The sequence below is a fragment of the Schistocerca cancellata genome, chromosome 8 (genome assembly GCF_023864275.1).
Source record: "Schistocerca cancellata isolate TAMUIC-IGC-003103 chromosome 8, iqSchCanc2.1, whole genome shotgun sequence".
Taxonomy (NCBI): Eukaryota; Metazoa; Arthropoda; class Insecta; order Orthoptera; family Acrididae; genus Schistocerca; species Schistocerca cancellata.
Genome location: NC_064633.1, coordinates 522282496 through 522309916, shown reverse-complemented (window position 1 = coordinate 522309916; position 27421 = coordinate 522282496). Strand labels below are relative to the sequence as shown.

At 43.7% G+C, this 27421-nt stretch overlaps 2 protein-coding genes across 5 annotated transcripts in view; one reads left to right on the top strand and one right to left on the bottom strand.

Moving 5' to 3' along the window:
• Window positions 1-9614, bottom strand: part of LOC126095211 (uncharacterized abhydrolase domain-containing protein DDB_G0269086) — a 73793-nt gene extending 64179 nt beyond the window's left edge. For all 4 annotated transcript variants that reach the window (XM_049909945.1, XM_049909947.1, XM_049909948.1 and 1 more), the window contains exon 1: window positions 9482-9614. In XM_049909945.1, the coding sequence (XP_049765902.1) occupies window positions 9482-9545 (64 nt within the window). In that variant the 5' untranslated portion in view covers window positions 9546-9614. The remainder of the gene's footprint in view (window positions 1-9481) is intronic.
• LOC126095212 (putative protein FAM10A4) overlaps window positions 1-27421 on the top strand; it is a 198260-nt gene that overhangs the window by 124488 nt on the left and 46351 nt on the right. The gene's annotated exons all lie outside the window — the stretch shown is intronic.

The following is a 27421-nucleotide window of genomic DNA, read 5'->3' as shown; positions in this document are numbered from 1 at the left end:
CTTCACCTGCACTGTCTGTCGTCAGATCTACTACAGACGACGGTTTATGGAGAGGGCAAGCCTTCTGCCTCCACGTTTAGTGTTGAGGTGTGACATCCAGCACCTTATCGCTTCTCGTGGTTTCATCGTTCTTCAGAAACTTTCCATAGATGTTTACGACAGCCGACCAGGTTCGCCGTTTCCGAGGTGCTCGGCTCCGAACCATAACAATCGTGACAGAGTCGCTTATGTTAGTTGATTTCCCCATTTACGGATGTATAGTCGCTGAATGATTTCCCATTCTTCTTTGTCTCTCTTTGTATTGGGCAGTCAAATTTAAACGAGACAGATAAAAAAGTAGTAAACTGTGTATTATTTCAGAAGCAAACGCCGTTACTATCAGTATATTTGTTCCACTGGGAGACAAGTCTGTCAGTGCCTTCGTGGCAAAAGGCGGTTCAGTGCTCCAAAAAAAAAAATGGAAATTTGGTGGGGACAGAAGGGGACTGTATGGATGTAGCGGCTTTCCAGCGAAACGTCTGAAATATACTCAAAACAACATTGGCGGACCCACATGTTGCCAAGGTTGTTCGGACTATGTTGCAGAAGTTTCGCTGGGAAGCCGCTACACAACGTCAATACAGTCTCGATCTGTCCCCACCCAATTTCCATTTTTTTGGAGCACTGAACCGCATTTTTCCACGAAGGCACTGACAGACTTGTCACACAGTGGAACAAATGTATTAACGTAACGGCGATTGCTTCCGAAATAATACACTGTTTACTTACTTTTTTTCACATGTCTCGTTTTCATCTGATTACGTCTTAAACTTTCCTTACCTCGTCACGTATCCGCAATGCCACCCGTCGGCGTTTGATCTAGCGGTGAGAAGTTGTAATGTTCTGGCTCATCAGTGTAAGCCTAATATGTTGTGAGAGCTCATTTCAGTAACATGTATTTTCTTGCGGTTTGATGGCTAAGTGTGTGTAGGGCTACAAATTCAAACATTGAGGGTTCAATTTTCAGCCTACTCCAGGAGTTTTAAGTTACTTACCGCGTATTTCACCTCAGGTAATTATTTACATATGTGAGAAAACTCAAGCTGCACCATTATTCGGAACCGCTCTCATTAAACTTTCTATAACCTGCGGAGTAAGTCAGTTGAAAGGTCGGAGAAAGGCAACGGTGTACCACGCTAAATAGGACAAGCCCCAGTGACGCACTGTGGCGTTCATGCCAAACTTGAGGTTGAAGACTCGTTCGGTAGTCGTTGCTTTCACAAACGTTAGTGTAGTCGACTGAGTTCATTCCGCGGGGCAGCTGTAGTCCCCCCACGCAAGGAACTGTCCTTCAAAGATACTAAGATCTACATCTATACTAACCCTACTGTTCGAGTCACGAGTAGTTGGCGGAAAGAACGGTTGATGGTTAGCCTCTCTGCAAGTTCAATTCTCTTAAATTTTACCTTTATGGTTTTTCACGAGATATATCTAGGATTGGATTGGATTGTTTTGGGGGAAGAGACCAAACAGCGAGGTCATCGGTCTCATCGGATTGGGGAAGGATGGGGAAGGAAGGCGGCCGTGCCCTTTCAAAGGAACCATCCCAGCATTTGCCTGGAGCGATTTAGGGAAATCACGGAAAACCTAAATCAGGATGGCTGGACGCGGGATTGAACCATCGTTCTCCCGAATACGAGTCCAGTGTGCTCCCACTGCGCCACCTCGCTCGGTCATATATCTAGGAGGAAGCAATATATTGATAGTTTTTATTTTTTTAATTTTTTTTTTTAGGATCGTACGCTGTGGAGTCTTAAGAGTAAACCACAACGGCTCCCTGGCATTTGGCTCGGTTACGAATGGGTTGAGGATTTCTTTATAGGGAGGACGCTGGTGTCATCTTGGATGGAGAGTCATCGACAGATGTAGAAGTAACTTCAGGTGCACTCCACGAGTGTCTCTTGTTGGGGCTCTTGCTGTTAATGCTGTATACAGATGAGGTTGCAGACAGTATTAACAGTAATCGCAGATTTTTAGCAGCAGATGCCTGAAAAATCTGCACAACATCCATTCGGACCTTGATAAGATTTCAAAGGGTTGGACAGATCGGCAGCTTGGTTTACACGTACAGTAATGTAAAATTGTCCGCTTCACAAAACATAGGAAAGTAGTATTCAGCGACAGCGTCACAGAGTCACACTTGAAATGGGTCAACTCATACGAATACCTGGGTATAACAATTTGTAGGGATACGAAACTGAATGATCACAAAGGCTGAATCGTAAGTAAGGAAGGTGGAAAACTTGGGTTTTTTGGTAATTTACCGGGGAAATATGATCTTTCTGCAAAGGAGACTGCTTACAAATTGCTTTTGCGTCCCATTTTAGACTATTGCTCAGGTGTGTGGGGTCTGTAGCAGATAGGACTAAGCAGGGAACCTATACGGAGAATGGCAGGTGGAATTCTGTTTAAGTCACGGGATAGCGTCACTTAATCTTTGAAAAACGTGAATTTGCTAGTCTCTTGAAGGTGTATCTGAAAGTATACTTACAGAGCACCAAGAACAAGTGTAAAGTGAAGAATCTAGAGATGTTCTTCAACTTTCTACAAATCACTCACGTAGTGACCGAGAAGGCAAGAGTAGACGAAGTGCTACGCTCACAGAGGAGTTCAAGCAGTCATTCTTCCCGCGCTCCATACGCGTTTCTAACAGAAAGAAACTCTCGAGTTGTAGTACAATGGAAAGTACCCTCTGCCGTCCACCTCACACTGGTTTGCAGAATGTGGGTGTTTGTACAGTTGGGTAGGAAGGTGTCCTGACCCTGGCGCCTACAGCCGTCGCTCAGCGCGCACCGGCGCCGCAGCTGCCGGGCTGGCCAGGGGTTCAGCTTTCGTGTCCGGAAATAGTCACGTTTATTTTAAAGCGCGCCTGCCCTGCCTGCTAGCGTGCGATCGCCCAATGACTGCGCCGGCGGCCGGTGGCGGCCCAGCTGTCGCCGGCGGCGGTGCGTCGGGTCCCCGCATCGGAACCTTGGCGACCCTCGCAGTGCGAGCGACCTCCAGCACTCTCGCTCGCCCGCCAGAGTTTCGTCATAGTTGCACGTAACAGCTGCTGGCGAAAGTGCATTCAGCTCCGAACGTGCATCCCTCCAGTGATTCATCCGCCGGTCTTAACGCTCGAGCTAATCGTTCGTATTTAATGTAGATATGGGACCGTTGGCGTAAATAAACAATTGTGTTCGGTCTTCTGCCAAAATTTTCTCTGAATCTGAGAGGACCGTGCGCGAAGCTTGGTCGATCCGTAACCGAGCATTTGGGTGGAGAGACTCAGATTCCCGTCCTGCCATCCGAATCTGTTTTCTGTGGCCATCCCTATATTACTTGACAATTATACCACAATGGTTGGAAAACGCACGACCGATTTCCTTCCCAATCCTTGACTAGTCAGAGTACGTACTCCGTCTTTGATAACCTCATCGAGGGGACGCTGAAAACTTAACTTTCTTCATTATGACCTTCCAAACACAATTAAATTCTCGAAAGAACGCATGTAACTGTTGTGTCCAGCGTGCTGAGATTCACGTTTTCTTCTCAATTTCTTCCTGAGTGTACGTACGCCTGTGCATACATACTCCGCGAGCCACAGTATGTTCACGGTCCTGTTTCGCTCGCAAATGGAGCGAGAGAAAAACGATAGCACCCGTGCATCCTTATTTTATCCTCACGGTCCTTACACAAGATGAAGTATCGTAGTTCTGCAGTCACGAAAGCTGGCTCTCTAAATTTGCTCGATATCAAATCGCGGAAAAATCCCTCCATGGATTCGCAATTTGGAACTCGGCTTGTGGAATATTTCCGTAACAAATATGTAAGCTCCATTCCTGTAATCAGACTAGACGAGGATCCCATAAACTCCCAGTAGTATTCAGGAATGGGTCGCACAAGCGTCCTTTATACGCTGTCTTTAATGGGTTCGCTAGCTTTCGCAAGGGAAAAGAAGAGAATCGAAGCGTTTGAGATGTATCGCTTCCAAAGGGTATTGAAAATTAGGCGGGCATGTTAGTTAAGAAATGACGTGGTTTCCGCAGAAACAGCGAGGAACAGAATACGTGGAAAACACTAACAGATAGAAGAATGAAGGGAAAAAACAGTATTTATCCCAATAAACCGTTGTCGTCCATTCGCCTTGCTGTTCCATATCGTGTCCTTTCACAACGTTATGCCAGCATAGTTAATCGAAGTCAAGCGTCACACCATTCATAGCGTATTACGCATTATCAGAAATTTTCTCGCGTCCATCTGCATTAACTTAAATTTATTTACATTTAAAGCAAGCTGGTGTTTGTCGCACCGAATATTAACTATCTCAGGGTAAGGACTAGGCGCGCGCGCACCATTCGGACAGTGGGAACGAACGCAAGGACGCAGTGATTCTGACTTTAGTCTCATTTTCGTGAGTAGCAGGATTTAAATTCACAGCCACAGATCTAATATGGGTATTCCTTTCTTTTTCTTCGGGCTTACCTGGGTATGTATTCCCCCTCTCTCCCGAGAAGGTCAAGGCCAAACTGATCTAGTTGAGCTAGCACTCCTCTGTAGTGACCTCAGTGTTTACGGGTTATTCTGCTGTTAACTTTCCTTGCAACAGATCACGCACATTTCCTCGCTGTAGCCAAACAATTTCAAGAAATAGCCATTGCGATGATTGTCTACTGATCACGGTCGATTTTTCTCTCATCCTGCAACGAAGTTGGTGCGTTTAATCCTGCAATGCCAGCAGTACGACAAATTGTTAAGCGTCGCCGGCAGCTAATGATTTGACTGTGGTGCGTGGTAAATACAAAAACTTCATTCAAGTGTCCTCTCTTCCAAACCCGGCTTTCTCCAGGAGTCGTTTAACTATCCTCTTCTAGTGGTCCGGGGAAAACGCAGTCTCATTCAACTCTCTCTCTCTCTCTCTCTCTCTCCCTCTCCCCCTCTCCCTCTCCCCCTCTCCCTCTCCCTCTCTCTCTCTGGCGTAGACTTTCACGTGATTTTCCCAACTTCACTTCAAGAGGTCTTGGAATAATCAGTGAAATACTTCATAGGCAGACACTTTTGAAATTCTTAATCTGTCTTGGTAATGATATCGACAACGATAGTGTGTTAAAGCTACACCCAAACCATGATCAGCTATTGCCATCACAGTTAGGCTACTATTTTCTGAACAACTTTGAAAACTTTTGAAACTTCTGGTTGCTGCTGATGCGTGGTTTGTCCTTTCCGCACGTACTGCTTCTCTAGAAACAATTTGTTCAGCCAGAAACAGTTTTCTCGACTGACTTAACTGTGCCACCACATAAAGGGTATCTTAGTGTTAAAGGCAACACCGTGCTTTTTGGCGCTCAACTAGGAAACATATTCATGTGTACAGGACAACTGAAAAAAATGCATATTATTTTACATCTGCATCTCTACTTCGCCAACCGGTTTAATGTGTGGGACGGGATTACTATAGGTACCACTGTCATTTCCCGCTGCCCTTGTTCTATTTGCGAAAGCTACTCGCGAAAAACGACCGCCGGCAAACCTCCGTATGAACTCTGATTTTCTCGTTGTGGTCACTTGGCGAGTCGTGTGTGGGAAGAAGTAATAATTTGCCCGACAGTTCTTGGAGCGTACCCTCTCGTAATTTCAACAGTAAACTGCTCTGTGATGCCGTACATCTTTTTTTGTAGCTGCTCTTCGCTGGTTCTTCTCTCTAGTCCATGCCAGTAAACCTCTGATTCTTTAACTTATCCAACGCTCACGTGTGAAACAGTTTCAGACGTCTGATTACTTTACAGATGTGTTAATGTGTTAAATATTTGAAATTATGCTTTAAAGTTCATTGACAGTCACAAAGTGCTTTCATTACGAAATGCTGGATGGATCTAGTCTGGTGATTTGCGCTCCATTTTAATCAAAACATATCACTTGAATTGTGTGTCGTACAGTGATATAATTTTGCAACTACGTTCGGTGGTATATGTAGATACTGTTTACAAAATGTATTGCGAATAGAGTTCACGCTTGATGCTGAAGTTTTACTGTATGAACAGCAAAAACATGGTTTTGGAAAAAAAAACAACATTTTTCCTTTCATCATTTTGTGTGGGGGGGGGGGGGGCGTCAGGGAGAAAAAGTTTCGTAAAGCTTTGAAATTATGCGCAAAGTTTATTGGAAGCGTTCTAATTCTCAACTACTGGATGAATGAAGTCCCGGTATTTGCGCACCTTTACTAAGGGTGCCACGAGACACGTACACATTTTGTAGCTGCAAGGCTTGTCGTATTGTGTTAAACTTTTACTTTAAGATTGTACCTCTTAATAAGTAGATTATGGCAGCATTTTAAATTTCTAAATTACATCAATAATTACGCGAAGTATTGAAAATGAAATTTTTATTGCCCCTGAAAGCCAGTAGATAGGCAACCTGCTACTGGTACTTAATAAAGATTATTGTTCTTTCCGTAGAAGGGAGACGAAAGGATAAGAAACGCGGACGCTGTAAACATATCGATCTTCGAAATGGACCATTGATTTCTAGAAATGCGTCATACGCTAAACTCAGTTTTACTATTTCAGTTTATTCGGTTCTTATCACTTTCTTTCGACCACTTCGAGTTAGTTTCCAAGGAGCTCAAACGAACTGAATGATGCATTCGTTGGCATCGTCAACAATTTTTATGGATTGGGGTAGGGATAAGGAATTTACGTCATCTTGCGTCGTCGTCGGGTCCGTAAATATGGCATTTCTCACGGAAAAGTGTCTGTTGGCAAAATTCGGTGTAGTTTGTGGTGCAAGACACCACCTACAAACTAAATCTCTTATTGTCCACTCTTGCAGAGCGCGTGGGAAAAATCAACACGTAAATATATCCTTGCGATCTGTGATTTCTCTTATTTTATCGAGATGCACATTCTGCCCGTTTTAAGCAGGAGGAACAAAATATCTCAGCATTCGGAGAAAGAAGTTGTTCATTGGAATTTTGTGAAAAGATTTCACCGCAACGAAAAAGTCATTGATTTGTTGAGCACCTTGTAAGTGTCCTGTCAACAAAGCGCATTCTCTGATTCGTCATTCTCCATCTGACCATTTCAGTTAAAGTTTTCTTCTAACTGAGGTTCTAAGTATTTAGTTGTCATTTTCATCCAAAGGAAATGCGAGAAAAACACCTTTCATTGTTGAGGACGTATTGCTACTTTTCGCACCATTCAGGTATCTTGTGTAACTCATTTTGCGTTGACGTGGGAATTCGCTATTTAGTAAGCGCCAACTGCTGCCCTTAGGGTTTCAGAGCCTCAGCTGACTGCTCGCCAGCGCGTTACGTGTCTCGTGCGTCAGCCGTTGGGATCTGTCCAGCGCCCAACTGGGCCACCTTTGCTAAAAGCTTTGAGCGCCGCCAAAGAATTTGCACGGAATTTGAGCGATATGAAGCAGTGTACCTGCTCACTTTACGATGTATCAATGGTGGTGGTGAAGACTGCTTATCCATCGGTTATTCATGCGTTCTCGTACGACATCAGTTCCGTAGATTGGACGAGATTCCTAAGATAGAACATTTTACATAACCACGGTTCTTAACGCTGTTCCATCTAAGTTAAACCTTCATCGTTGTTACGTGCTGTTACATAATTCATTCGAATATCATACAGATCGTGACAAAATTAACGTCAAAGTTAAGTTTACTATTGGAGATATTCCAGGGAAATGATGCAATGATATTTATAAGTTCGGCAAGGAAGAGCGAATTAACGCGACAGGTTATCTAAACTCGGCGAGGAAAATGTGCTTTTGTAAGAGGGATACTATTTCCTGTGGGTCGTCAGAGGCGGTGAATAATTGCAAGAAAGTGACTTGACGTAGCGCCAGAACATCGAGCCAGCTTAGCGTCAATTCTTGGGAGCCCCCCAACTAGCAGAGTCAGATTTCGAAGACGAAAAAAGTCGGTCATTTTACGGTAGGGTCCGCGGCACGGGCGATTAAACAACCTGCAGCCCCGTCTCTCCAATGAAGCGTCCGTGCACTTACGATCCGGCGCTATTTTTGGACATCCCTTGCAGGTCAGACTGCGCACCTGCAGCCTATCACACGTTCTGCAAGAGCTGCCGCCGTACTGGCTGGGCTCAAATGTCACACGTGACTTAACACACGGCTCTGGACAGAATAAAGCACTTTAGTGCTAGAGCTGTGCAGCAACTGGGTTTTTGGAATATTTTTTTTTGAGTCGTGATACATGGTACAAAAATTTGCCATACTGTTTTCATACGAATTGTCTTAAACGGGAAATATAAACAGGCAGAAAACTGACTGCAGCCTTGTAAGGGGTGCAGTGAAGTTGTGTCGCACAAAGCATTTGTTGTTACTGGAAACTGATGGAAACTTGGGTTATAGCCTTGTTTTGACCTCGATTACTTGCAGTGACGATGGAAGTGGTGCAGTGGTTAGAGCACTAACATGTACAATTTGGGAGGAGTGGGGTTGAAATCCATCTCCGGCCATTCTAATGTAGATTTGCCGTGTCTTCCGCAAAATAACTGCAGGCGAATATTCCCTCAAGAAAAATAGTGTGGATTTGTCTGGCATCCTCACCGTGAGACAATACTCAATGACCGTGACAGAGACTTGGAAATAATGTCTAAAGTCCCTTCCATGACTACTATCTTCTACAATTGGTATTATGAACTGAAATGTAAGCAACTGTTTTAAATATGCGTGATCAGTGCGTGCCAGACTGGGTTTTTAAGCCGGTTACCTGCGATTTTGCTATATCCTTTCTTCCGAAGGTGCTGTTCCTAACAGCATCGAAGGAGAGAGCTCTGTGAAGATTGGAGAAATTATAGGTGCAAGTCAATGCCGACTCGAAGTTTTGGGTCACGCCGTGAGCCGTACTCGAATAGCACAATTGGTAACGTAACTCCTGCGAGAGACGAGTATCCGGGTTCGACTCCCGGTCCATCACAGAGTTTTAACTCGTCTGGTATAGTCAACACTAGCGTGTACTTCACTGAAGTATTAAATTTTTATATCGAGTAATTGTCTCGACTTTGGAACCGTTTGAGTTGGAACTAGCCCTGTTTCATTCGTGTGCAGTCTAGGTTCAAAGCATTCTCGTATCTACGACGGATGCCTTCCTCGCTTTCTTATTATTCCCCACCTGATGCGGGCGGAATTATAATGTGATCCCTCGCAGCGACTTCACAACACAATAAGTAGTCAACACAGTGGTATCGGAGTTCACATTGAGGCGTTTTGAAACGAGTCGAGATTTCGTGCCTCAGCGTCTGTGTAGTCGGGCGCACTGTGAAGAAGCCGAGGAAAGCTACAGGGTATGCGACGGCTTAACGGTAGCACAGCGATGTGCGGGTGTTTGCAGCACTGTCTTTGGGTGGAGGGAATGTCCCGCTCCGGTCCGGTGGTTCCTCTTGGGCGCAGGACGGAGAGGTGAGCGAGTGGCGTGCTGTGCTGTGCTGTGCAGTACCTGCGACAAAGGCTGCGGCGAAGACGAGTGCGGCAGTGGCAGTGGCAGCGGTGGAGGACCCCATGGCGAGCTGGGAGGGCTGGCCGCTGGGCTCTCGCGGCTCGCACTGGCCGCCGGGCCCGCCGGCGGGGCGCGCGCGCCACTAGCGCCTCGCCGCGACCGAGCCGGGCCGCGCCCACAGCGCCCCGGTATTGTAGGTTAAGGTTCCAGGTGTGACGCCCTGCAGCCATTCACCCTGCCGAACCCTCGTTTGCGAATAATCGACGAATAAAAATGCGGAACTTTACGTGGTGCTCTACACATTAAAAAAAAAAAAATTAACCAGTGAAGACTGTTTTCCTAATATGCAGGAGCTTGTGGTTTCGAATCTCATTAGCTGCTTCGAATTTTTTTGTTTACAAATCTTTATCGAAATGACTAGGATCATTATTTTTATTCATTTAATTAATTTAAATGTAATTTATTTATTCCTTTGTCACGTCATCTTAATGACCGTATTAACTTTTTCAATTGCTCATTTCTTCTTCCTACAATTCTTTTTCCACTTAAAATCTTACGTGCACATGATTTTAATAATTTTTGTGCATTAACACGGATGTCATTTCTTCCGTTTCATCCTCCTGTATTTTCGTCCTTGTTATTGCATTCATTATTCACTATGTCTATTCCTCGTTCTGCTCCAATTTACCTTTGATTACAGTCTTTACACTCCAGGGAAGCGTATATTGTACAGGAGGTGGATGCATAAGTAGGTGTACAGTAGGTATTATTATTAATCATCATCATCATTTATTGCAAAAAAACAGGCCATTTAGGCTCATGACAGAAGCCAAAAATATACAAATTTATAAACATAAAAACATAATGAATTGATCAACACGTCTAGTCCACGAACCGTGACTGAATAGAATTGTAACATCAAAAAAATTGATTACATATGTTTGACCTGTACTTCTGTCTCTGTTACCCTCAATGCTGGCTCTTGGATCTACTTCTTCCAGGGTCACTATAAAGTTCTGTGTCTTTCCATCTCGTTTGCGGACGACCCCTTCTACAGTTGGCTATTGTACTAATACTTTCCTTACCAGAGTACCCTCTGCTCGGAGAACATGTCCTGTCAAGCAATCACTCTCTCAGTATCAGCTTTTTTTAACCGCCGACGCAGACCTTCATTCCGCCTTCTTTCCCATCTTCCAGTTTCTGAGTATGTAGCGGACGATAAATTTTCCTTAAAAGTCTTGCTGTCGAGTGCACGGGTGTGCTCTTCCACGGTTTGTATAGCTGCCCACGTCTCACAACCGTACAATACAACCTGTCACATACATCTGTATATTGCTTTCCTTATATACTGTGGGTGACATGTGTAGGGGGTTTAAAATGTAGTAACAGCCGATTCGCATTTATTGTTTGTAGAATTTCCTTCTCGTCACTTTTATTTGACAATATTGACCCCAGGTACTTGGATGTTTCTACTCTCAAAATTATGACCGTTTATACCGATTGCGTCCATATCATTTTGTCTATACTTTGTTTTCTCATAATTGACGAGTAACCCTAGTTTGCTCGCTTCTGTCATAAATCGAGATGTATCTACTCTCACCTCATTCAGAGTTTCGCCTACGATCACGTCATCATCTGCAAATGCAAGGATCACCTCACTTCCATCACTCTAGTACGGTCAACTGGATGTATCAACTTTTCTAGCGCATTGCTGAACAGAACTGGCGACTAGACTTGGCCACTATTTCTATCTTTCGATACAGTGTATCGATACGTGGAACTTTTTCAGTGTTTCGGAACGGTTGTGGTTCACTGTTTCGAAACAGTGGTGTTTCATACCGCCCCTGTCTCGGACCAGATTCGATCTCGAGCCAGACACAGAAACTGTATCGTTGTTTCAAAATAAGGCTGTTTCAGTCCACCTGTGCCTGGAACGGACTAATTGTATCGAAACAGTGATGTTTCATTCCACTCTGTGTCGGACGAGATTCGGGCTCGGCACAGGTACTGAAACACAACATACCACATCATGAAACTCTTTCAAGAGTGTCGAAATCTTTTTGACAAGCAATAGCATGAATCGTAAGATATCCGAAAAGAAAGCTTCGTTTCTAGCTGACTGTCCTGTTTCGAAATGGCGTAACATCTGCTTTATAAACACTAACCAAACAATAAAACAACGCATACTATTCACATTCAAAATAATAAATATGTGAAAATCATTCAGTTAAATTACACTTTTTTATAACATACGCTTCTCTGTTCGTGTACAGTAATCATATTAAGAAACGCAAGTAAGCCTACAACATTTTGAATAAAAAAAAGGCGTAGTGACCGTTATTAGACATATACATAAATTTGATGTAGGTATAATTGCAAGCAATCTGTTTGACAAATCACTGACAGTGTAATGGTGTACGGGAAGGGCTGGGAAGCATGGTGAATTTATAGTAACAGTTCGAAACACCTTGAAAGACAAAAAAAATTCTGTTATATTTTGTTATTTATTCGAATTATTTGGCGTTATTTGTGAGTCTATAGTCGCTGTGCCTATTATCCACAATGATTCCCTTTATGTAGATGGAAATTATCAGGATGGGAATATTACCCATACTAACGGGATGTGTGTTTCTGCAGTTTGCTCCCACCTCCAGTTCCGTTCGTGGTGGTTCTTCTGTCTTCAGCTATGGCTGTCCTCAGCCAATTGAAAAGTATGAAAGTCACGCGACACGAAAGCAGCGCATTTGCTGCAGGAAATACGAAACTGCCGAGACGCCTAAGTGATAGTTTCATACTTTCTGCGACATGATTAGCGCTCTCGCACCTCATTTGTGTTTATATGGACATACTTATACAGTAGACATTCAAGATGATAAAATGTGTAGGTTTATTAGAATACAAAACACAAACTGTTTCGCTGTTTCGAAACAACGTATCGGAACATTACATTGTACTGTTTCATTTGTTTCGAAACAATTACGTGTTTCAGTTTGCCCATCTCTACTGGCGACAGAGCGTCAGCCTTCCTCAACCTATTCATAACTGTGAAGGGTGCCGACAATTGATTTGCAGACCATACTTGGCAACTTGCTCTGTTGTAACAAGCTGCAGTCAGCCTAACGTACTTTATTGATATGCTGAATTACTGCATTATCTTCCAGAGGGCTGGCCGATTAATGCTATCATATGCCTGCCGGAAAGCTACTTCTCTGCTGAAAACGCAACACTGCCCGCATAGTTTTATACTGGCCGTTCACCTCTCGAGACCTCTAGTTCGCAATACCGCATTAGATACAGGTGTCCGGGTACTTTTGATCAGGTAGTGTATCTGATAAATATAACAAGCAACTTGGCATGGTAGACCCGCCTGGCGGTGTTTACACAGCAGTAGTGATTCTGGGATTCTTTACTTCTTAAATTCTCAGGTTCTACGTAGTGGATCCACGTCTGTGGATAGGAAGAGAAAAGTCTCAAGTTGCTGAACAGGAGGGCGTGTACTACGTCAGACAACCACCTAATGGCACTTAACGCCTGCCCTGCTGCGAGGCGGACATTCAGTGGCACTTCTCCCGAGAACGAGTGCAGTACGTTTAGTAGGAACATCAAGTATGCAGAACCAGTTAGTGCGTTAACTACAAACAAATGCGCTTACGCGATAAGTGGATGTTTCGTTATGTTTCCTTTGGAATTGTTACCTAATAATTGTACTGCATCAGGCCTAATTCGGTTCCTAAAGTTGAAATGGATGAGTTTAATATCTGAAGTGAAACCGTCGTAGAATGGAAACAGTATCACCGCACATGGGTTACTGCTCAAATTATGATGTACTCACTCACGTCTGAAGTCCTACAAGTTTGTAACAGGAATTCCCGAAAACCCTGTATAATATTTCAGTTTTTCGTGTTGTGAAGTGCACAGTTTTACACTTGTGAACACTTAACCAAGATGCCAATCTTCGGACCACTTTGAAATATTATCAAGATCCGATTGGGTATTTGTGCAACCTTTTTCAGGTAGTACTTCGTATAGATAACTATATCATCTGCGAGATCTCGAGGGTTGTCTGCAAGGGCAGTAAATATCGGGAGGGGGTGGATAAGTAGGTATAAAATATGGTATACTACATTTTTATCAGCTCTAAGACAGATTTTTATTTTTCTGATAGTCCGTTAATCACAGCTTGAAATTTAAGCGACCACCAACGAAAGTGGATAATTAAACGAGAGAGGAAGACAGAAAATCCTTAACGGGTTTGACAGAAATGGGCAGAATAATTCAATACACCTCCACCAAGTAGGCTATCAATTTACAGGTTGCACGACAAATTTGATCTACCTGGGTCTATCTGTAATGCGCCAAAGAGTGGTCGACCAGTGAATGTTACTAACCATAAAAATGAAATGGAAGTTGCACAGGCATTTATCCAAAGCCCGAAGCAATCCAAAAGGAGAACCTGTTTTGAGTTGCTGAACATTTCCCGTAATCATTGGGTAGTCTAATGCAGCGTTTAGATTTATAAGTGTATCGGCCAAGATTACTTCATGGATTACTAGATGAGGGTCCAGATCGCCATTTAGAATTCCGCGACATGCTTCGGAATGAAGAAATGCAGGTGACAGCGTAATTCGAAAAAAATTGTTGGTCTTACGAGCGAATTCTAGGCTGCCAGGCGCTGTTAATAGGCATAACTGTGTGTATTACGTTACAGAAAACCCGTATGCTGTAACTGAAGAAAACAATTGAATCAACTTGGGTTTACAGTTTATCCGTGCCTTTCATGTCATGGAATCATCGGGCCAGTTTTTTCCACGACGCCTGTCTTCGAATTCTGCCTCGGGCATGGATGTGTGTGATGTCCTTAGGTTAGTTAGGTTTAAGTAGTTCAAAGTTCTAGGCGACTGATGAGCTCAGATGTTAAGTCCCATAGTGCTCAGAGCCACTTGAACCAGCACGATGGAGCTCCTCTCCACTATGCACTAACAATGCATGGGTTTCTTGAGAACGAATTGCCTAACAGGTGGATAGGCCGATGAGGGCCAATTGAATGGCGCTACGATCACTGGACCTCACTCCAATCGACTTTTTCTTATGAGGTGTTATCAAAGATAGTCTTTGCAAAAAAACCATGCACTCTTGACCATTAGTGTCAATTCATGTAAAAAGCATCCAAAGACATTCATGTTGTTGTTGTTGTTGTTGTTGTGGTCTTCAGTCCTGAGACTGGTTCGATGCAGCTCTCCATGCTACTCTATCCTGAGCAAGCTTCTTCATCTCCCAGTACCTACTGCAGCCTACATCCTTCTGAATCTGCTTAGTGTATTCATCTCTTGGTCTCCCTCTACGATTTTTACCCTCCGCGCTCCCCTCCAATACTAAATTGGCGATCCCTCGATATCTCAGAACATGTCCTACCAAACGATCCCTTCTTCTAGTCAAGTTGTGCCACAAGCTCCTCTTCTCCCCAATTCTGTTCAATACCTCCTCATTAGTTATGTGATCTACCGATCTAATATTCAGCATTCTTCTGTAGCACCACATTTCGAAAGCTTCTATTCTCTTCTTGTCTAAACTATTTATCGTCCTCGTTTCACTTCCTTACATGGCTACACTCCATACAAATACTTTCAGAAACGACTTCCTGACATTTAAATCTATACTCGATGTAAACAAATTTTTCTTCTTCAGAAACACTTTCCTTGCCATTGCCAGTCTACATTTTATATCCTCTCTACTTCGGCCATCATCAGTTATTTTGCTCCCCAAATAGCAAAACCCCTTTACTACTTTAAGTGTCTCATTTCCTAATCTAATACCCTCAGCATCACCCGACTTAATTCGACTACTTGCCATTATCCTCATTTTGCTTTTGTTGATGTTCATCTTATATCCTCCTTTCAAGACAATGTCCATTCCGTTCAACTGCTCTTCCAAGTACTTTGCTGTCTCTGACGGAATTACAATGTCATCGGCGAACCTCAAAGTTTTTATTTCTTCTCCATGGATTTTAATACCTTCTCCGAACTTTTCTTTTGTTTCCTTTATTGTTTGCTCAATATACAGATTGAATAACATCGGGGATAGGCTACAACCCTGTCTCACTCTCTTCCCAACCACTGCTTCCCTTTCATGCCCCTCGACTCTTACAACTGCCATCTGGTTTCTGTACAAATTGTAAATAACCTTTCGCTCCCTGTATTTTACCCCTGCCACCTTCAGAATTTGTAAGAGAGTATTCCAGCCAACATTGTCAAAAGCTTTCTCTAAATCTACAAATGCTAGAAACGTAGGTTTGCCTTTCCTTAATTTTTGTTCTAAGATAATTCGTAGGGTCAGTATATCCTCACGTGTTGCAACATTTCTACGGAATCAAAACTGATCTTCCCCGAGATCGGCTTCTATCAGTATAAAGAATTCTGTACCAGGCTGTGCTTGAGTGTACAAACCAAACTACAGGAGTGTGTAAATGCCGAAAGCCGGCAGTTTGAGACATTGTACTAACTATGACTTCATAAACCTATTTCCTGTAATTTTCTATAATAAATTTTTTACTTTCAACCTATTTTTTGTAATGCTCATATAATGATACCATGAAAAAGTCATGACTCGCCTTTCGTCCGGAATCACTGGTGGAGTTGCAAAGAAATGGTGGAGCCGTGGTTTGATGATGAATGTAAAGAGCCGGTGAAGATTAGAACGGCCAGAAGAATGGCTGGAGAATCCCCCTGAAAATACAACGATAGCATACACGGCAGAAAGAAGACGGACGGACAGAATCATATGGCGGAAGCAACGAGAATAAAGCGCACACCTATTGAGTTGAATTGAGAATTTAAGAAATTATCTCGCTCCTTGGTAAGTTTTGCGAGAGGCATTTATAGATCGCAAAATTTAATCGTAACGGATGATGAGGAAAGAATGTTCCCTTCATTGAAGCTAGCAGATGTCTTGGAAGATATTTTGACAAAGTAATAAACATGAAAATCAGGTAGAAACTAAAGTAACGGACAGATTACAGGTGATGCAAGAAGTATGCGCTCACATTGCTCAAACTCTTGTGGGAATCGGTAGATTGACTGCCGCGAGTAATGAGTATAGTGGCCAGGGGCACTACAAATGTAGTGTGTGGACGTTTAGTTGGAAATGTTGGTCTCACGGGGAGCGTGCCAGAGAGAAGTCCCTGAGGTCCCACTACCCTCTGTGTCCTCGTTGCCTCAGTCGGATAGAGCGTCTTCCATGTAAGCTGGAGATCCCGGGTTCGAATCCCGGTTGGGGTATACATTTTCAACTGTTCCCGTTTATATTTATCAACGCCTGTAAGCAGCTAATGGTCTTGATTTCATTATAATTTCAAATACGTTTACATCTTACTTGACTCACCCTGACTGCATGGATAATAATATCATCTGTTGCAAAGATTGAGGTCATTGTTTTTAGGAAAGCAAAGTGGACCCTTCTTATTAATTGCTTTGCAAAAGGTTAAGGGTATCTGGCAAATAGCACGCACAAACTTGGTGAAGACATACATGAATGAGGCCCGGATTGCGAATTAAAGGGAGAAAAATTAAAAAGAAACTAGACGCCTGCAAAAGTCTGTCTCTGCGTTTCATTTAGTACTCTCTGACTGCCACATATTCCAACAAATGAAGACTTTTAGTAAACTGGGGATCGATTTGACAGAAACGTGAGATATTAACAGAACTTAATTTCTTTGAAGTAAACTCGTGGAATAGCCAGTGTTACATCAGCTCCGAATACTACTAATTTCTCAACGTCTAAAATAATGTTAGAGGCCTGACTTCCTTCGGAAACTCTGGACGTCACCAAATAGAATTAGAACAGACACAGCGGATGCGCATGTTGTTCTGCAAACTGGGTCAGTATAGAGTCCAGATGTGACTGCTTCACTGAGTCACAGTCGCAGCGAGCGCCCACGGAGCTTTTCTGAAACCAGCGTTAACGACAGGGTAGGGGAGGGAGAGAGAGAGAGAGAGAGAGAGAGAGAGAGAGAGAGAGAGAGAGAGAAATTACAAACGAATATACGACGAAGGGCAGTAATCGCCATCGATTTTGTGCGGATTTTGTTAGTTTTTAATAACACCAGAGGCTGGGTTTATAAGCGGATAAATTTATAGTAAATAGTGGAAACTTTTGGTGAACATGACCTTGTAAAGGTTTTATTCAGCCTCTCAAACAAATGCACAATGCGAATTAGTTTGGTTTATTTCATATGATCCACAGAAGCGGACAAAGACAAACGCCGTTCAGTAATGAGAGATTTTTACCACATTCCAGTATAAAGTGAGTTGTGGATTTTTTATACGATCTCTGACGCAGTGTTGTAAACTAATTGTTCGTGTATGTATAAATTTAAATGTGGTCATAAGAGCAGTGCATATTTGGTGGCTTCTGGTTGCGCGATTAATGTTTCTCTTTAAGGAAACGCTAGTGAAAATCTTGAAATAGAAACCGGGCGTATTAAAATTCGTGAGATCCTCTTACGAACTGAAATTTCGTAATGAATTTCTGCGTTTCCTGTGCTTGCGATGGTGCGAAATGTGCCGAATCTAGAGCTAAGAAGGCGATGTCTCTCATTTTATAATAGCGTCTGAAGAAGCTGAGGCATAGTATAGATGTGGCTGTAGACGTAAGGTCCAACCACCATTACATCCTGAAAACAAAACCAATCAATGGGCAAAACAGTGACACTAGTTTGTCGGTACCCTCTGAGTATTATCGTCGTGAACTGTTTAGAAAAGAGTGAATTATCGATTGAATCTTGTAACGCAACATTATTTGATCGTTTGCATAGTGAAATGAAGCAAGCAACGACTCCTGTCCCCGTTTAGGAATAGGTTTCCTTATATCGCATAAGGAAAATACTGGGATGGTTCATTTGAAGAAGGACATGCTCAATTTTTTTCTCTTTCATTGACGAATCGGTGGAGGTTGTACTCCCTGTGTAGTAGGACATTAAATCCTAATCTTCCTTCCATGTTTCTCGATTTATATCTATACCAGTACACCACAAACGACAAGTACCATTTTTATCTCTTTGCCATTCATCTACGGAAGGATTGTACGAAGAAAACTGTTGGGTAATATCCGTTAAATAAGAATTTCTCTGATTTTGTCGTCATAACCCGTAGGTGCGATTAAGTCTTCGTCTTGCCCTCACGGAGTTTTCAGAGGCATTAAGGTACTACGGGACGAAAGCTGTAAGTAGGAATTCAGCTGTTAACTGAGAAGAGAAATGTTCATAGAGCGGCCATTACCCTGGAATCGGTAAGAACAGTGTTCGTACACATGCCTGGATATTCAAATGGATAAGAATTGACCGGGCATAATAGTGTATCCTCGTTAGAGAACCCCGGGTCTCTCTCTCTCTCTCTCTCTCTCTCTCTGCATGTGCGCTTGTGTGTTGGCTCGAGTAGCGCAGTGTTTCGCGTGGAGGCGTGGCGAACACCCACGCTCGTCTCCCGCGTCATTTCCGCCAGCGTGGGATACGTCACGTGCGCTGCCCTACTATTCCCCACGTTCTTCACAGACGCTGCGCTCACGTCAGCCCGCCTAGGAGAATCAGATCACAGTTCAAGTTTCCGTGTACTGGTTTGAGTGCGGTTGACTCGATGAATTTTTTACTAGACTATCGCAGTCCTAATACTGGCCGGGCAGTATATATTATGAGCACAGTTCGGGTCCGCGCCGTAGATTTTTCGTGGAAACGTCGGGATCAAATCATTACAAGTATTTCATATTAATATATAATTTAATCGCCGATCTCTTTAATACAATGATTATGCATAGTAGTGTAATGGTTACAGAATAGATAAATCACAAGTTGATCGCAGTAGCGTCGGTTGACAACACGTCGTATGTCGTGGTCGCGTTACTCGTCTGGAATCGTCAAATTGCCATCTGTATAGTATCGCTGTTTTCTGTGTTGCCTTCCAACGGCGCCTGCACATAACCCGTAGACGTCTGGACTGTCGCAGGACGCTGTATGCCCGATTGGCCAGCTCTGTAATCGCTTTGCGCCGTTTGTTCCTTTCCCTCTCGACCCTGCCGCAGCTCTCGCATTCACTCGGCATTGGACACCTTAGGCTTTTTGAATTCCTTTCGCCGCGAGTTTTCCTGTGACTTGAACGTTCATCATTCCGAGCATATTTATGTCATATGAGACGACATCTTTCATTATCGTGTAAATAACGAAATAAAGTGTGAGGTCATCCACATTAGTACTAAAACGAACTCGTTAAACTTCGGTTACACGATAAATCAACGGAACACCTAGGTATTACAATTACGAACAACTTAAATTGGAGAGAACACACAGAAAATGTTGTGGGGGAAGGCTAACCAAAGGCTGCGTTTTATTGGCAGGACACTTAGAGAATGTAACAGACTTACTAAGGAGACTGCCTACACTACGCTTGTCCGTTCCCTTTTGGAATACTGCTGTACGGTGTGGAATCCTTACCAGGTAGGACTGACGGAGTACATCGAAAAAGTTCAAAGAAAGGCAGCACGTTTTGTATTATCGCGAAATATGGGAGAGAGTGTCACAGAAATGATACAGGATTTGGGCTGGATATCATTAAAAGAAAGGCGTTTTTCGTTGCGACGGAATCTTCTCACCAAATTCCTATCACAAATTTTCTCCTCCGAATACGAAAATATTTTGTTGACACCGACCTACTTAGGGCAGAACGATCACCACGATAAAATAAGAGAAATCAGAGCTCGTTCGGAAAGATATAGGTGTTCATTCTTTCCACGCGCTATACGAGGTTGGAATAATATGAGGTGCATTCAAGTTCTAAGGCCTCCGATTTTTTTTCTAATTAACTACTCACCCGAAATCGATGAAACTGGCGTTACTTCTCGACGTAATCGCCCTGCAGACGTACACATTTTTCACAACGCTCACGCCATGATTCCATGGCAGCGGCGAAGGCTTCTTTAGGAGTCTGTTTTGACCACTGGAAAATCGCTGAGGCAATAGTAGCACGGCCGGTGAATGTGCGGCCACGGAGAGTCTCTTTCATTGTTGGAAAAAGCCAAAAGTCACTAGGACCCAGGTCAGGTGAGTAGGGAGCATGAGGAATCACTTCAAAGTTGTTATCACGAAGAAACTGTTGCGTAACGTTAGCTCGATGTGCGGGTGCATTGTCTCGGTGAAACAGCACACGGGCAGCCCTTCCCGGACGTTTTTGTTGCAGTGCAGGAAGGAATTTGTTCTTCAAAACATTTTCGTAGGATGCACCTGTTACCGTAGTGCCCTTTGGAACGCAATGCGTAAGGATTACGCCCTCGCTGTCCCAGAACATGGACACCATCATTTTTTCAGCACTGGCGGTTACCCGAAATTTTTTTGGTGGCGGTGAATCTGTGTGGTTCCATTGAGCTGACTGGCGATCCCCCAAAACAATTCTCTCCACTTTCTCGATCATGTCGTCAGACTGGCTTGTGCGAGCACGAGGTTGTTTGGGTTTGTTGTCACACGATGTTCTGCCGTCATTAAACTGTCGCACCCACGAACGCACTTTTGACACATCCATAACTCCGTCACCACATGTCTCCTTCAACTGTCGATGAATTTCAATTGGTTTCACACCACACAAATTCAGAAAAAAATTGTTCAAATGGCTCTGAGCACTATGGGACTCAACTGCTGTGGTCATAAGTCCCCTAGAACTTAGAACTACTTAAACCTAACTAACCTAAGGACATCACACACATCCATGCCCAAGGCAGGATTCGAACCTGCGACCGTAGCAGTCGCGCGGTGCAAAACAAATATTGTGCGACAGACACTTGCTGGCATGACCCACCCGTTGTGGGCTCAGTCATTGTCTTCGCATTACGCTGAGGTGACAAAAGTCGTGGGATAGGGATATGCACACGTACAGAAGGCGGTAATCGCGTACACAAGGTGCAGAAAGGCAGTGCATTGGCGGAGCTGTCATTTGCACTCAGGTGATGCATGTGAAAAGGTTTACGACGTAATTATGGCCGCACGACGCGGATTAACGGATTTTTTAACGCAGAATAGTAGTTGCAACTAGACGCATGGAACATTCCATTTCAGAAATTGTTAGGGAATCCAATATTCCGAGATCCACAGTGTCAAGCGTGTGCCGAGAATACGAGATTTTAGGCATTATCTCTCACCACGGAGAACGCAGTGGCCGACGGTCTTCACATCAATGTGTCTGCAAGGAAAGTGCCGCGACATTTGGCGTTAATGGGATATGGCAGCAGACAACCGACGCGAGTGCTTTTGGTAACAGCACGACATCGCCCGCAGCGCCTCTCCTGAGCTCGTGACCATGTCGGTAGAACCCTAGACGACTGGAAAACCGTGAGTTGGTCGGATGAGTCCCGATTTCAGTTGGTAAGAGCTGACGACAGGGTTCGAGTGTTGTGTAAACCCCACGAAGCCGTGGGCCCAAGTTACAAACAAGGCACTGCGCGAGGTGGTGGTCGCTCCATAATAGTGTGGACTCTGTTGACATAGAATGAAATGGGTCCTCTGGTCCAATTGAACCGATCATTGACGGGAAATGGTTATGTTTGGCTGCTTGGAGACCAGTTGTAGCCATTCATAGACTTCATGTCCCCAAACAAAGATGGAATTTTTATGGACGACATTGCGCCATGTTACCGGCCACAGTTGTTCGCGATTGGTGTGGAATACATTCTGGACAGTCGAGCGAGTGATTTGGCCACACTGATCGCCAGACATGAATCCCAGCGAACGTTTATGGGACATACTTGAGAGGTCACTTCGTGCACAAAATCCTGCACTGGCAACATTTTGGCAAGTATGGGCGGCTGTAGAGGCAGCGTGGCTCAGTCTTTCTGCAGGGGACTTCCAATGACTTGTTGAGTCGATGCCCCTCGAGCTGCTGCACTGTGCCAGGCAACAGGAGGTCCGACACGATATTAGGATATACTCCATGACTTTTGTCCTTTGAGTGCCTCGTAGTTACAAGCGATTCAAATCTGACGGTATTTTGTCACATAAGAAAGCTCGACCGACTATCACTGTCACGAGTGTATCGATGTTTTCATGTCATAATGAAAGCCCCACCGGGCGTGTGATCTTAAGTTCCACGTCGTCTTCTAAAGGACCTCTACGAATTCATTGTTCCAAACACAAGAATAGACAATTGTAGAACCATTAGTTCCAAAAACTCGACTCCGCTTGACATTCCTTTCTCTTTGTGGTGGTCGGTAAACATTATCGGCACCCACCTAGCGTGCAGCTTTCGATACTCGAGCTTTTCTGTGAAGGTATTGTAAGTAGTTGTTGTGTCCACTACGATGAAATTCATGAGCCTTAGCACTAATTTAAGTCATCGATCCGAAACCAGTTTTTGGAACTCTTGCCCCTCTATTCCATCGGTCTGGATACTGGGCCCTCCACTTCTCTCTCCACGATACACATTTGTACTGCCATTTTTAAAGTCTCTGCACCATTGTGCTAACTCATTACTGTAGATCCATAAGCTAGGGTTAACAGCTGGTGAATTTCAGCAGCTGTCGTTCAATTTTCACAAAAAAGAAAAAAGAAAAAAAAAAACTTAATTACAGCACTCTCTTTGCAGATGGCGAGAGCAACGATTGTAAAATCCATTAGATGTTTGCTTTCACCTACACCGACAAAAGACTACGAAATCAGTTCCGTAACTTCGCAGACAATCAATAGACGACTTCGCATTCGTGCAACTTTGTAGTGAGAAGTTGCTAACTTGTAAATATAGGGAAACAGCCCGTACTTTACGAATACGCCTCGCACACAGAAACAAACCGAGGTGGCATTGTGACCAGACACTAGACTCGCATTCAGCAGGACGGTTTTTCAATTCTCCGTCCGGCCATTTAGATTTTTCTCTTCCGTAATCTTTCTAAATTGCTTACTACGAATGCATGGATGCTTTGTTTGATAGTACGCGGCCGATTTCGTTCCGTACCAAAACGAGGTTGTGCTGCATCTGTAGTGACCCTTAACTCAAGTACTCGTTTTTCCTCCAGTAGACAGGGACGATTTTTCATATAGGGTCGGCAGCATTGTGAGAATGTTCGCTGACCGCGCTGTTATCTACAGGAAGGAGTCGTCGTTAGACGATCGTAAGGAAATACACAGAGACTTCGGAAACATATACAGTGTAATAACTGCGGCTGTCTTTAAATGTGGATAAATGCAAGATAATGAACATCAGAATTAGAAAGGGACATACAGTATCCGATTACAAGATTACTGGTGAACCTATGGGGCATATCACATCACATCGTATAAGGATTTAGAGGTTATGCTAAGAAGCGATGTGAACTGAGAAGACTTGAAATAAGTGTTAGGGGCGGCAGATGGAAGACAGACGTGATGGTACGTTTCTGGAAAGGTGCGGTGCGTCTGTAAATGAAATCACATAATTCGTCCACTTCTAGGCTATCACTAGTGCGTTTGCATTTTTTATCAAATAAGCGTAACAGCAACCGGCGAACGAAATATGTGACAAGTTCTGGAGAAGTGTGTGCCAAGTCAGTAAATAAAATTTGTTAAAGACCCATTGTTGTTTAATAACTGGATTCGGAAAACGATGAGGGAGAAGAGATTGGTGCACTCTCCGCCCAAACAGGACACGGAAATGTTGACAGGCAAAAGTTAGTAAAAACTCGTGCGCTATTAAAAAAAAAAATGCATGCGTGAAGAATTGAATTACTTCCACCGTTATACGATAGCCAATGATTTTACGGAGAGCCCGATAAAATTCTGGTCCTTCATAAAATCACTAAGGGAGTCAAAGGCTTCTAACCAGTCACTCGTCGACCAGTTTGGTGTGGCAGTAGGAGACAGCGAAAGGAAAGCACAATCGTAGAGCTGTACCGACGTTTGACCATCGCGCAGACTCCAATATGGAGGACACAGAAATAAGTATCCCTAACGATGAGAAGAACGGAAAGAGTTGAAAACAAATAAGTGACCAGGTCCAAATGGAATCCCAGTTCTGTTTTGCAGAGAGTACTTTTCGGCATTGGCCTCTCACTTAGCTTGCATTTCTCGCTATCTCTAGCCCAGCGTAAAGATCCAAGCGACCATTAAAATGCCAAGTGACTCCTGTATAAAAGAAGGCTAAAAGAACGGATCCGAAAAATTGCGAACCAACACCCTTAACATTGGTTTGCTGCACGATTCGTGGGCTTATTCTAAGTTCTAATATAATAAATTTCGTTCTACTCCACAAATCAGCACGGATTTATAAATCATCTTTCGTGCGAAACTCTGCTTGCCCTTTTCTCACGCGATACTCTGGGAACCATGGATGAAGGGCAGCAAGCAGATTCCATATTCCTAGATTTCCGAAATGCGCTTGATACAGCCCTACTGCAGACTGTTAACGAAGATTCGACCATACGGAATAGGTCCTCAGATATGAGAGTGCCACGACGTAATACAACCCAGTACGTTGTTCTGGGGGCCGAGTGATCGTCAGATACAAAGATATCTTCAGGAGCACCCCAGGAAAGTTTAAGAGAACCTCTCTTGTCCTCTATATGCATAAAAATCTGACTCATACAGTGAGCAGCAATCTAGGATTGTTCACTGATGAAACTTTAGTTAATGGGTAAATGACGTCGTGGAGTAACAGTAGGAAAATACACGATGACTTGGACAAAATTTCTGTTTGTTGTGATGAATGGCAGCTTGCTCTAAATTTAGAAAACTAAGTTAATGCAAATGAGTAGGAAAAACAATCCTGTGTTGTTTGAATACAGCGTTAGTGATGTGCTGTATGAAACATTCGCGTTGATTAAATATGTAAGCGTAACGTTGCAAAGTGACATGAAGTGGAACGAGCACATAAGGTCGGCGGTAGAGAAGGTGAATGGTCGGTTTCGATTGATTCGGAGAATTTTGGGAAAGTGTAGCCCATCTAGAAATGAGACCGCGTATCACATATGGAACACTAGTTCGACCCTTTCTTAAGTATTGGTCGGATGTTTGGGATCTTCAACAGGTCGGTTTAAAGGAAGCCGTCGAAGGAAATGCGAGCTCCCCCGCCCCCGAACCTCCGATCGATAGGGAACAAACCGCAGTGAAAGTAAAACATGTTTTGTTTGCAACATTTAGCTACACGTCCCGTCTATTTCTCTACGTAGTCGGCTCTCCGACTTCGATATTTGTCGTGGCATGGTACCAACTGCCCAATACTCTAGTCATAGAAGTTAACTGCCTGTGATTTCCGCCAATTCCCTACACTGCTCTGCAGCTTGTTGCCTGCCAAAATACTGTCCTCATAGCCAGCGGCTCATGTGAGCGAAGAGGTGAAAATCAGAGGGAGCCAAGCCTGGGCTGTATGATGGGTAATCAATCACTTTCCATCGAAAATGCTGCAGGAGCGACTTCGTTGCACCTGCAGTGTGCGGCCGAGAAGTTATGTGAGCTGCATGAAAACGGGCCAAATCACTCAGCAGGACTTCGCACTTGGCGAATGACACTATTTTCTAGGCATTTTTACGTGTTCACTCTGCCCTCAGAAATGACAATTTGCGACGTGACTCGATAGACGGACGAACTAGAGTACTGCGCAAAGATTCACCGGATTTTCACTATGGTGGTAGTTACACGACTGATCAGGTGTGTGTGTGTGTGTGTGGGGGGGGGGGGGGGGGGGGGGGGGCTCGTAAGAAACGTGCTGCTAGATTTTTTTACCGGTGCGTTTGAGCAACACGCGAGTATTATGAGGATGCTTCGTGACTTTATATGAGGATTCCTGGAGGGAAGCGACGTTCTTTTTGCCGAACACTATTAGAGAACCGGTATTTGCGGCTGACTAAACGATCCTACAGCCGCCAACGTACATTCCACGTATGGACCGTGATTGATTTCCAACACGTACCCCACTCATACGATTATAGTTGGTGGTGACTTTAGTTTACCCTCGATATGTTGGCTAAAATACATGTTTAATTCCGGGGGTACGCATAAAACATCATCCGAAATTGTGCTAAACGCATTCTCTGAAAATTACTTCGGGCAGTTAGTTCATGAGCCCACGCAAATAGTAAACGGTTTCACAACACACTTGACCTCTTAGCAACAAATAATCCTGGGTTAATAACGAGCATCAAAACGGATACAGGGATTAGTGAACCCAGGTTTGTCGTAGCGAGATTGAATATTGTAACCCTCAAATCCTCCAAAAATAAACGAAAAGTATACCTATTCAAAAAGAGCAGATAAAAATTCACTTGACGCCTTCCTGAGAGAGAATCTCCACTCCTTCCAAATTAATTATAAAGTGTAGACCAGATGTGGCTTGAATTCAGAGAAATAGTATCGGCAGCAATTGAGAGATTTATACCAAATAAATTAACAAACGACGGCGCTCATCTTCCTTGGTATACAAAACGGGTCAGAACACAGTTGCAGAAACAACGAAACAAACATGCCAAATTTAAACACACACGAAATCCCCAAGATTTTCGATCTTTTACAAGGCTCGAAATTTAGCGCGGAATTCAATGCGAGACGCTTATAACAGTTTCCACAGTTTCTTGAAACCTGGCAGAAAATCCAAATAGATTCTGGTCGTATGTGAAGTATGTTAGCGCCAAGAAACAATCAATGCCTTGAAACTTCCTGGCAGATTAAAACTGTGTGTCGGACCGAGACTCGATCTCGGGACCCTTGCCTTTCGCGGGCAAGTGCTCTACCAACTGAGCTACCCAAGCACAGCTCACACCCCGTCCTCACAGCTTTACTTCTGCCAGTACCTCGTCTCCTACCTTCCAAACTTTACAGAAGCTCTCCTCCGAAACCTTCAGACTTATAATTACAATTCCGAAGAAAGCAGGTGTTGACAGATGTGAAAATTACCGAACTATCAGTTTAATAAGTCACGGCTGCAAAATACTAACGCGAATTCTTTACAG